At 54.6% G+C, this 12,031-nt stretch overlaps 1 protein-coding gene across 1 annotated transcript in view; it reads right to left on the reverse strand.

The window, feature by feature from the left end:
- The window catches only part of arap2 (ArfGAP with RhoGAP domain, ankyrin repeat and PH domain 2), a 59,066-nt gene that overhangs the window by 16,536 nt on the left and 30,499 nt on the right, over positions 1-12,031 (reverse strand). Inside the window, 3 exon segments of the mRNA XM_057027436.1 lie at positions 756-900; positions 6,167-6,292; positions 10,178-10,352. Coding sequence (XP_056883416.1) covers positions 756-900; positions 6,167-6,292; positions 10,178-10,352 — 446 coding nt within the window.

The following is a 12,031-nucleotide window of genomic DNA, read 5'->3' on the forward strand; positions in this document are numbered from 1 at the left end:
CGCTCCCTCTGCTTTACTTCCTCCGGAGCCGGTTTGGAATATTCATGCGACTCCGGCGGACGGGTGTCGGGGTCCGCTCCCAAATTACCTCGCCGCTGTGTTTAATGGAGGCGACACCTACGGCGTCCTGTCGCGCCGCGATAGGCTAGCTGACGGGAGCGTGTCATCTGCATACGTTAATATTCATGAGCTCCGGAGAGTGGAGAGGTGACGGCGTCCCTGCGCCGGCGTGCTGGGAAAGCGTGCAAGTAAGTGGGAGTTTGGCAGAATTTAATCTGCTAGAAAAATGTCTTCTCTTGAGCCGAAGCTAAGCTAAACACGGCGCCTGGACTCCTGGCTTTAACCTGTTCATCAGAAAGGAGGTGGGATGAGCTAGCCAGATGTGCCACTAACAGCCACATAAATATTTTGCTCACAGATGAGTGCAACGTCCTGTCTTCAGAACAGCTGCTGCCATTATTAAGAGCCGAGCCTGTGCTGGAATCAGGAGATGCTAACAGAGGAACCCAGACATCTGTTTCTTCGAAACTTCAGAGGAAACGTTTGTGGGACGGCAGTTGGAGCCAAACCACGGAGTAAAATATAGAGCTCGTGAAGCCCCGACGGGTTTCTGCTGAACCGAATAACGCTCAAGTTAAGATTATGCTAATGAGCCATATGACGAGGCGGGGAGATTAGCGAGGAAGTCTGCTAGCGCACGTGTCCAAGCAGACTGGAGCGCCAGACAAAGGCAGAAACGTCGATGTGTGTCCTACCCAGCTCCTGTCATGGTCTCCGTGTTGTGGACGGCTAGGCTAACCACCTCGCCGACGTCCACCCTGCCGAGCGCCGCCGCGCTCCGCTCGCTCTCGTAGTAACTCAGGAACCCCCCCTCCAGGGTGCACCAGCGACGGGTCATGTCTGGGGAAAAAACGAGAAAAAAAAATCCACAATGTTTATGCTGCTAACGATGAACGAGGCTAACGCGGCTAAAGCTCGGTCGCTTCTTCGCGGTGTCGACTTCCTGTCAATTCAAATCAATATTCAGGGGTATTAAAAGGTTGTTGCCCCAGCAAAGAAGGGAAACCCCCTAAAAAGACCTATGACTGCTTAAATGTTGTGCGCTGATGTGACGCTAATTAAAACTCGCACTGCTTTTGTTTACGCACATACAACCCTCACTTGTTTACGATGCATGTGTTGGATTAATACCGCCGAGTTGTGCACTCGCATACTGATAAAACCGAACAAATTGTCTCTTGTTGCTGCAGTGAGAGGAGGAAATTAGAGCCTCCGACGTCAGTGAGTGGTTCCTGAGCAATTAGCACCACTCCAGCGCTCGAGAGCCGCTAATAGCTCCGCACGCTAAGGCGGCATTTACAGATGAATCATTTGGAAGTTTGAATAAAAACCAAAGGCAGTTAGCATCCGCAATCAAGTGGTAAAACATGCTAACGACATCCCAGTCACGGAGAGCAGAAGGTTCCGTTAGCATGATGAAAGCGGCGAAGGAGCTTCTGCCGTGTTCATCCGCCTCCGTCGGAACAGACGATTCCGACAGGACTCGAGCTGCGATTGGAAAACTGGGATAAGCACGAGAGAGGCCCGGTTTCTTAGCGCCTTTAAGAAAATGCTGCTAATCTGACCCCCACTTTGCTTCAGAATCATCGTCTCCATCTGACCGTGTGTGTGTGTGTGTGTGTGTGTGTGTGTGTGTGCGTGTGTGTGCGTGTGTGTGTGTGTGCGTGTGTGTGAGCGGGAGACCGTGACCGACTCTGGTATTTAAAGTAATTACCGATCCAATTTTTTCCCTGACAGGCCGCGCTGATCTGGAGCTCCTCACTTCTGTTGCAAATGTGCGGCCAGATTGCCGAGTTCTGCAGAAAATGTCACGTCCGTCATTTTCCCGTCGCGTTTGCGGCGGGAATTTTCCCGCGTCTCCACTTCTTCTGTCCTTCGAACAAAGGGAATGAAAGTAGAGACGTTCCCGTCGCACCGTGGGGAATTCTCGCGTCATCGTCTTCTGAAGCGGCGCACTTGACCTCGGAACAAACGGGAATTATCGTTTCGTTTTATGTTGTTAGCTTAGATGTCACACATCAAAGATGATGACTTTTTTATAAGTTGATTAATAAAAATCACATTTGCCTGATTCGGCTAATTAGAAGCAACAATTATTCAAAAGTTCGAGACATTGTTACTATTTTTTTGTCCGACATCTGGTTAGTTGGCAACTAAATTAGCCGCAGATGCTACAAGTGGGTTTAAATGTTGCGAAAGCTACTCAGGACTGTGGAACAGTCAAAAAAAAGCAACGATTCAGAGTCAACCTGGCTGCAAAGATCTCCTTTACTTTCCCGCCAAAAAGCCTCTTTTAGCCGTTAGCGTAGCTTGACGCAGCCGTGGCCCGTTAACAAGCTCACAGGAAACGGTCGTAGCTTGAATCAGTTGATCTGTTTCACTCGGTCGTGAGAGAATCATTTTTCAGGGGTTCGTCCGTCCAACAATGTGGAAACTCCGGTCAAGGACGCCGAAAATCCCGAAGGTGCCGAACTGGAAACGCATAAATGAGGTGAGACGGAAGTCCAACGGAGTATTAATAGATCTCATTTTGATGTCGGCACATGTCGGATCGCCTCTCATTGGACGGACAAATATATCTATCGTGAAAATGTCTTTAATATCTCCCTCGGTTCCGAAGAGACCGACCCTAAAATTCCCGCTGCGGCTTTGGAAAGCAAATTGCTGCGGGATCCTGGGGGCAGCCCGACCGCGCCCATCGCCCGGAGGATCACTTCCCGAATCGGTCTGAGGAGTGACTGTTGGAACAGCTGGAAGGAGACGACGGGACGCAGGGACGTTAATAACATCGGGAATCAGACCTGAGTGGAGAAAATTCCACCAGGAATCTGGATCTATCCGAAAAAGTGGCGCCTGTTTGTGGTTTCTCCTCGGCGGGTGGGGGGCGGAGCCAGCGCCGACAAAAGGAGCCGCGAAATGGGGCAACAATAGCGCTTGATTGACAATCAGGCAGCTGCGTCCGTTCCCAGCTGGTCCCCGCGCACGCCGTCGGCGCCGCCGCCGGAGACGACTCACGCGACACGTGCCTCCGGGAGCTAAATTGGGCCAATTAGCTTGCGCGTTCACGGCATCTAGCGGCGAAGAATGTTTGTCTTTATTTGTGGGACGCGCATGTTGTCTAGCGGGCCGTCTCTCCAGTTCTATTTTTACCCATAAACCTCCCTCCCGTTTAGCTTGCACTTTATCGGCACGCCCGTCCGCACCTCTTCCCTCCGGAGCGCCGCCCCCCCCCCGTCTCCTCCGCTCACGCCGCCTCCTCCGCCAATCTTCTGCCCATCTCGGCATCAGACTAAAATATCTCCGATGGAGACATCTGCCCGACAGCTTGTCAGGGGGCTGGAAATGGAAATGGAGAAACTGAAGGGATCTGAACGATCCGTCTGTGCCGGAATTACAGCCCGCTTCATTACGGCGAGGGACGGACAGATTCGCCATAAGACGGGGAAAAACCTCACTATCCGAGCGGAGGTTGTTTAAAAACGCGGCGTTCAGGTCGGAACAGGGAAGGTTCCGTTTAGCGTCACGGGACACCAGCCTGGTTTTCATTGGTCGAGAGCTTGGCTAGCCGCGCCAATGCTACCCCTCCACCCCAATAGACTTGTTATTTACGCAGTAGCTAAAGCGCAACGCTTTACTGGATCTAACTTAATGCTAACGTGAAGGTGCGGCCGAAGAGTGCTTTTATTCCTCCTCAAGCTCAACCCATCAATTATTAACTTAACAAAGTCAAAGCGTTAGCTTCAGAGCAGAGCTGCGTCAAAAAATACCTCCTGCCAATAAAGTTCTGACAGGGCCTCCTGGCCGGGCTTTAAGCTTCTGTAGTTAATGTAGCATTAAGGCACAAAAGGTCCGGCTCCACATTACAGGCGCAATAACAACTTATTTATTGGTGGAAATTGTCGGTGCACTTATCTGAAATGGAGCTGTTAGCCGAGCCCACGGAACAAAAGGAGGTGCAAATGGACCTGGATAAACGGAACACCTGTAGCTAACCCCACGGAGCAGCGGCTCATTGTGCTGAGGGCGCTATTCCAGAACCAAAGCTTTTCTTTCTTAGTTTTTACTAAGAATAGCTTCCTTAATCGTGCTGAGAAGACAAAAGAGCTGTGATCAAGAGGATTATGCCCACGCTCGATACAATAAACGCTAGCAGTCAGGCGTTTCAGCAGGTCTATTAGCAGCTTTTAGCCGCTAATTTAACCGCTGAATTTAGGCTTGAACGTGACGCTATTATCCGAAATCTCGCTAGTTTAGCCAAAAAAGTTATGCTGAAATCCTAAATGTCTCTTTTAGATGTGAAAAATCTGTTAGAACGGGAAAGATGCAAGTTTGCTGCCTGAGAGCTCCTCATACTTCCCGCAGACGTGTCTCCATGGAGACGGAGAGGCGTGATGCTTCTCAAACCTGCAGCAAGAGCCCGCAGGTGGAAGCTGGAGCCGAACCACAAAAATAACCTCATATGGCGGCGGCGGCGAAGGAGTGCGAGGCACAGGTGGGACTGGGCTACATAAACCGCCGACCTGGGAATTGGTGTTCGGGAAGAAGGACGGGGCGACGTCCTGAGCTAACTAGCTACTAACTCCTGGTTGAAGCATTTCAACCCTGAAACCACGTTAGCAGGTGCACGTGGATGTGGTGAACGTGGTATAACGGGGGAAACAAAGAGCATCTTCAGGGACTGTTATGATAAAACTCTTCATTCGGACATAAATTCCAAATTAACTTGGATGTTTGTTGTGATTGTAGGTGGTTGGAGTAGATGTGTAGTGGACAGTATCAGTGGACGGGACAAGAGCCACCACGGTGTCCTGGAACCCTGGAACAAACTCAGTTCAGTTAAAGAGAGTCCCACCACTGACATGTGGCCCCTCCCCCACTGTCCCCATCCCCACCCCTCCCCATGTCCACGCCCTCTCTGTCCCCGTCCCCGCCCCCCATGTCCCCGCACCCTCCCCCTCTCGGTCCCTGTCCACGCCCCCTCCTTGTCCCCTCTCTAATCCCCACCCCTCTCCATGTCCCCGCCCCTCCCTGTCCCCGTCCCCTCCCCTGCCCCATCCCCGCCCCTCCCTGCCCCCTCCCCCTCTCGGTCCCCGTCTCCACCACTCCCTGTCCCCATCCACGCCCCCTCCTTGTCCCCTCTCTAATCCCCGCCCCTCTCCATGTCCCCGCCCCGCCCCTCCCTGTCCCCGTCCCCTCCCCGCCCCTCCCTGTCCCCGTCCCCTCCCCTGCCCCCTCTCCATGTCCGAGCCCCCTCCCTGTCCCCTCTCTAATCCCCGCAACTCCCCATGTCCCCGTCCCCTCCCCTGCCCCCTCTCCCTGTCCCTCCCTGTCCCCGTCCACGCCCCCTCCCTGTCCCCTCTCCAAGACCCCGCCCCTCCCTGTCCCCTCTCTAATCCCCGCCCCTCCCTGTCCCCCCCCCCCCCCTGCCCCGCCCCGTCCCCGTCCCAGTCCCACTAAGGGACCGTTTCCCAGCCCTCTCCCGCGTTCATTGAGCCAACAGCCACCAATGGGATCCGAGCAGGAGGTGACGGAGGGGGAGACGGTCGTCTCACCCGGGAGGCAGCAGATCCAGCTCAGTGAAGTGGCAGGTAGCTGTCGCCCCCCTCCCCCCACCTCCCCACTAAAGCCCCCGTCCCCAGGGGTGACGTCCATAGCTGGCTCCCTCTCCTAATTACCCACAGGCCCCAGGAAGCCTCCAGCTGTTGGGCCGCTGCGGCGGGAGGCTCAGCGGCGGTGGAGGAGCATGAAAACCAGCCTGATTAAAAGTTTCCAACTGGCTCCGACACAAAGGAAGCAGAAAGTTCCGGAGCGTCGCACCAAAATTCCTCTGTTGCCTTTTTTTTTTTTTCCCAACCTGACCCAACTTTACCTTCGGCGCCAAGTCAACCGAGCGCATATTTCTGTCTGACAAGCGTTCCCGGGGGGGTCCGCGCAGAATCCCGTCTGAAGGACGGATCCATTGATCGCGTTGGTGCTCGGATTAAACGATCGGCGGTTCGACAGCTGACGAGCCGACAGTGATTGATCGACCGGCGCTTAACTGGATCGGACCTCTGACAAACGCCCAGTTTAAACAACTCACACGCGCGCTGATGGATCGACTCACCGTCTCTGGCGCGGCGCTCCGCCGAGGTCTTGGCCTGGCTCCAGGAGAGGTAGAGGAAGCCGTCCATGAAGGGGCGGAAGTCGGACTGGGAGGCGTTCTCCGACCAGTGGTCCATCCTGGGAAAATCTGAAGGAAAAGTGGACCCATCGGACACCAGCAGCACGCTGGATTAGCGCTACAATATACGACATTTATGGGGATTTTATTCGAAAAAATAGAAAAAAACACAATCACGAGTTGCGTTCATGGATCTCGACGCCAGTTTCTATCAAATTCTTGGTGTTTGACCATATATGGACGTATTCTGTCAGCTTACGTTTCCTAATTAATTGGATGATGGTTTAGCCAACAAATGCTATCCTCAGTCAAGCTAACATTGGTTAAATTGTGTTGCCTGGTTCCACCATTACTGGCGCCACCAGTCTGTGGGACGGGGCGGAGCCTAATGGTCGGCCCGGAGCTAGAACGCCGCGCCAGGCTGCGGTCCCCCGGGACTGTCAGCTAGTCCTGGCTAAGACAGCGTTGTATTGTCCACGGAGGCGTCCCGGTCCCCGGTGAGGGACGTTGACGTGACAGAGTGCTCAATTAGTCACCCGGTTGCCCGCGGCGATGGTCAGGAACACGGTCACCGGCGAGAGCGGACGGACACACACGAGCAACTATAAACAAACGCCTAGACGAGGTCGCCACATAAGCTAGCGTGACTTCGCGACACCGTTTCGACGTCAACACAACGACGGATAAACTTTTCCTTCTCTGCCCAGAACTAAACTTTAGAGCGACTTTTGGCTTCCCGACCTTTTCCGGGGTGGAAGCTACGCTAACGGTGTATCGGTTATAAGATAAACAACATAAACAAGCTCAGAATAGAGACCCCGGACCAAACGGGGCCCCTGATTTAGCGTCTGTGTGCTGGAGCGGCTTTTATTGTCCCCTCAGAAAGCCGGCTGGATAAATTTTTAATGCGCGGGGGGATTCGGAGATTCGAGGGTTGCCGGGGTGACGGCAATAAAACTTTCTTTGCCTCTTTATCCGCGGTGTGTCATTTAAAGAGGGAGCAGAGTGATGTCAACAGTAAGCTGCGCCGCGGCCTCCTGGGCGGACCGGAGAGGCGGCGCCGAGCATAACTCAGGCGCTCGCATCGCCGCTCACACTTCGGGGACAGCCGGCGCTTTTATGCGGCGTTTTATGGCGACGGCGGCCGGCCGGAGCTCCGCGATACAAACAAGCCGCTGCGGGCCGGAATCAAAATTGCGACGTTAAATCTAGCGTTCCCGCTGGCGTCGCGGGCTCGCTGTCGGCGTGACTGTTGTTTCCACGGTGATGGAATGGCGCCGCGTTGAAGCCGCTTCGCATCGGCGCCTTATGGACGACGTCGTAGCGCGTCGCTGATCAGGCGACGCCACCGCTGACGCCGTTAGCAACAGAACATTCCAAGGTGACTGTTTACAGTTGTGGTTCGGGTCCTTCTGGAAAAAAGGTAACTTGCTGGTTAGCTTAGCAGCATTGCGTACGTTAGCATCGGACCGTTAGCGTCCTTCATTAGCCAGCGCGCCGCAGACACGTCGGATGCCAATCGTTCAACTTCGAGTCGTCGTGATCCTCAAAGCAAAAGTTCGGATCCAGTTCTGTCGACCTCGCGGCGAGCAGATTAGCATTGAGGTAGCTGAGAAGATCAAAGCAGAGACTCATCAGTATTGGACGTCTGACGCCACATCCATCACGCTGTTCAGAACCGGCGTCGGACCTTGGAATTCTGCCATCATTCCTCAAATTCGGCTCCTTCTTTTGACGGAAACAAAGCGCTGGCTGGAGGAGCGGCTTCATATATCCTTTATGCTTTCGATTTTACTCACATCCAACATTTGGGACTACTTTGGACAGAGCGAATGATAAAAGAGCCTAAAAATATCCGCGGAACCACCGCCGCCGACGCCTTTGACTACGAGGGACAGATCCATCATCGCAGCTGCCCTCCCGGGTGCCCGAACGGCGAGGAGGCTCCGCCCCAGGGAGGCGCCATCGGAGCGTCTTTAATGGAAACAGGGATGGGGTATGGAAATTAATACGCTCCGACAGTATCCCAGGGTGCTTTGGGGGCAGGCGGGTTGGGCGGGAGAATGAGGTCCGCCGAGGCTCAAGGATGCACCGGTACCGGGGAGGAAAGGCGCTAATGAAGTGGCAACGCACTGCCGTGAGTGGAGCCACAAATGAGCGGCGGCGGAGGCAGCGGCCGGCGGAGGCGCCCGGATGACAGCTTTGTTTTCCAACGCCCCGCCGGGGACGACCGGAGGTCCTCTATTTAGATTCCTACAAATTGGAAGCACAATTCCGCTCGTGAAGAGATGCAAAGGCGCCCCCCCCCCCCCCCCCCCCCCCCCCACCGCCAGAGTTGAGACAGTTTTGTTGCTGCCACACTTTAGCTAGCTTTCATATAAACAAGCTGGGTTTTATTTCAGAGCGCCAGAAAAGTTCTCTGACCCAAAACCCACAAAAATGGAAGGAACGGAGGACGGATCAGCATCGGTCTCCGAGGTCTCGGTGGCTAAAGCGAAGAATTCTGGTTTTTCTTCTCAATGTCTTGGCCTCTTTTTCTTCCCCGTCAGCCAACGGCGTGAACGGGCGTCACGGCAACCGAGAAAGTTCCACTTCTGTTGAGCGAAAAGTCTTCCGAGGGCCGTGATAGCGACTACGTCGGTGCGACCTGGCAACAAGGCTGCAACGAGAACCTACGCTAACGTTAGCGACGCAGATCGCTGGCTAGGAACAAACTCAAATGCGATTCAAACGACATCCACTTTGCAGTTTTCTGTCGTTTTCGCCGAAGAACGCGGCAACTTTCTCAATCGCCGACTCCCCCTGACACCGCTCGGCCCGGCAGAAGTTCGCCGCTTCGGCTGGAGCCGCGTCTCATTAGCGCCACGAGTGTCTGACAGTTACGACGTGTAACGAGCTTAAGGAACCCGCTAGCTCGACGGCGGAGCCAGGAAGTGAACCTGCGTGTCGACGCCCGTCTCTGAGCAGGCCTCCGAGTAATGACCATCGCCACGGTGACCAGGTGACCTCGGCTCGCAATTAGCAGTCGCTAACAGGCTCGGCGCTCAGAGGTTTACAGGGACGCGGTGGAGTAGTTTATGTAAAACGGAATCTTCCCGGCAGCCTCCGCCCGTGGCGCCCCGCGCTCCTTTAATCTAACACCGGTCCTGCGTCGAGGCGCCAAAACCAAACACACCCCGTCGCGGGGGAACGCCGCGCATCTGCCGCCGCGCCTCTGTCGCTGCCAACGTGAGCAGGGAAAAGAAAGAAACAAAGAGAGTCACGACTGTGGGTTATTTCTCCTCCGTCTCACTGCTGGTGGCACCGCGGCGAGCGGCTCTAAATGTGATTGGCAGCTCCATAAAAGTCCGTATTCCCACTAGCGCACTGCGCTAAGAGTGTGACTGTGCCCCACCCAGCGGAGGGCCGTCGTGAGCTAAACCTGCAGGGGGGCGGGGCCTCTGCAGCAGGAGGCGAGCCACGGCCGCGTGACAGCCCAGCACGGTCCCTCTGCAGAACTGATCCTGGAGGAGTTCTAGCTAGCTGGGTGTCAGCGCGGAGGTGAGAAAGCTGCGAGTCGTCTAATGAGACCCGGAACAGCACGCTAACAGCTGCTAGCTAAAGAGAAGAGGAAATGAATCATCATATAGATGCCGCGCTCATCTGTTCATATTTAGTAGAATAATAAACACACCGCAGTTATTAGCATCTTTATGAGCATCTTTAGCTGATCTGTGTGTGTAGGATGTTTATTTTCAAGCAACGATCCCTGAAAATTGTCACATTTTCCTCCCTCCTCGTTGTTCCTTTCCCCGATTCACAGCGGTTAGCCGTTAGCAACCACCTAGCTGGCCAGGAATGCATAAATAAGTTAAGCGTTGCGTTTTGGCAGCCATTGCTGCAAACTTCCCGGCCCTTCTGCTCTCCCGGTATAAACCTCGCCGTCTTCCCGACGTTCCCAAGTGCTTGGCTCACCTGTGAGTTTGTTGTGGTGCAGGAACTCCATCTGCAGCCTCTGTCCCGCCCGCTGGGCCAGCAGATACGGCGTGGAGACCAGCGGGTCGCCCGTGGCGCACATGGCGTCCGCCCCGCTGAACACCAGCTCCATGGTCTGCAGCACGCTGGGGGACGCCACGGCTGCACATAGTGCCTGCGCGCACACACACACACAACACACACACACACACACACACACACACACACACACACACACACAGACAGAATGATTCCATGGGGGTGACGTCTCGACGCCGCCGCTTCCCCACGCAGGAGGTTGATGGAGGACAAAGAACCAATAAAGTGGCATAAAAAAACACATCTGGAGTTCCGAATCGAGTTTGATCTCGAAAGGGGAGTGAAAATAAGATCGGGCTTTAATCCCCCCGCAGGGGGTCGTTCGATTAAACATCTAATCCCTGCGAAAAGAGGAGCAATTAAGAGAACAAATGGGCCACGTTAAATATCAGGAAAATAACTATTTCCTGGAAGAAGAAGCTACAGGATACAGAAGGAGCTAATGAAGCTAATGTCCTGCCGCTGCCACAGTTGTGCTAGCGGCTAGTGCTAGGTGCTACACCTGCTACAAACGACCCCCCCCGTCAGGCTCTGCTAAAGTCGCCTGTATCGCCCGCTGAAGCTTTGGGAAGAGCCGGATAAAAGGAGTGAAGGAAAACATGGCCGATTCTGGCCGTCGCCTTCCATCAGCCCGGTCGATCGCTGGGACGCGGCGCCGTGACCCGCGACAAAGGGAATCAGCGGAGGCGCCGAGTGGCAAAACGGCAGGATTTGAACCAGCGACCCCTCCTTTCATCGGATCGGAGCCGAGTCGCTGAGCCGCATCGATCCGCTCCGCTCCCACCTGCGATGGAGCGTCTTCCCGCCTACGCAAATGTGGACGTTGGAAGGAACCAGTCGGACCCGTCGCGTCCTTCACAGCCCGGCATTATTTCCAGCTCCGACATCGACCTTCGGTGTCACAGTAATTACTGACGGGAAAGTGTGTAACGACCTAAGAAGCCCCCCCCGGGCCTGTGGAGACTTGGTGGAGGTCACCGCGATATGAGTTAATGACGGGCGAACAGAACCCTCCAGAACCCTCCAGAACCCCCGTCTGAAGACGCTGAGCTCGTTTCGTGACAGGAAAAGTTGCCGATGCCGATGAGGAAATGTTATTCCGGAGGAAAGTCCCAGAGGAGCGGGTTTAATATAGCTTTTGTTGTTTTTTAACGTATTGACGCTAGCGCTACTGTAAGCAAGTGTGACACCGAAGTGGAGCAACGCGCCCGATGAGATTAGACTCAAGCGTCCTTGTTTATGGAACGCGTTCCTCCGGTTCGGGTTCGGCACGCTAGCGTAGCCACTTCAGCACGCTAGCTAAAATGTTGCAGCCTCTCCGGAAACCTAGCGAGGACGCTCAGAACTCGGCCGTCCAGGCTGATCTGACTGCGACTTTTTTTCCCCAATGAAACTGAAAAAACAGCTTCACACACACACACACACACACACACCCGTGTGGTGCTTCACACACTTGTTCACACGTGTGTCGCACTCCCGCACAGACAGAAAAGTCTGCAAAGCTGAAAGAAAAAACCCACCCTAGCATTTCTGCCGCGGCTCCTAATCCACTTTTCCACTCGGCTAGCCAGTAAATATCTTCCTTACTTTAGCCCGACCCCCCCCCCCCCCCCCCCCCCACGTCCGCCTGCCTCTGGATCTGCGGGAAAAGGCAGCGAATATCTGGATAAACGCTGACACAGGTGGAATTTCAGCCCGTTAGGGCCTCGGTTTATGAAGGAGCAAAACAAAGACGCTTCCCGGCACGAGCAATAA

This window comes from Takifugu flavidus, chromosome 3, assembly GCF_003711565.1.
Source record: "Takifugu flavidus isolate HTHZ2018 chromosome 3, ASM371156v2, whole genome shotgun sequence".
Taxonomy (NCBI): domain Eukaryota; kingdom Metazoa; phylum Chordata; class Actinopteri; order Tetraodontiformes; family Tetraodontidae; genus Takifugu; species Takifugu flavidus.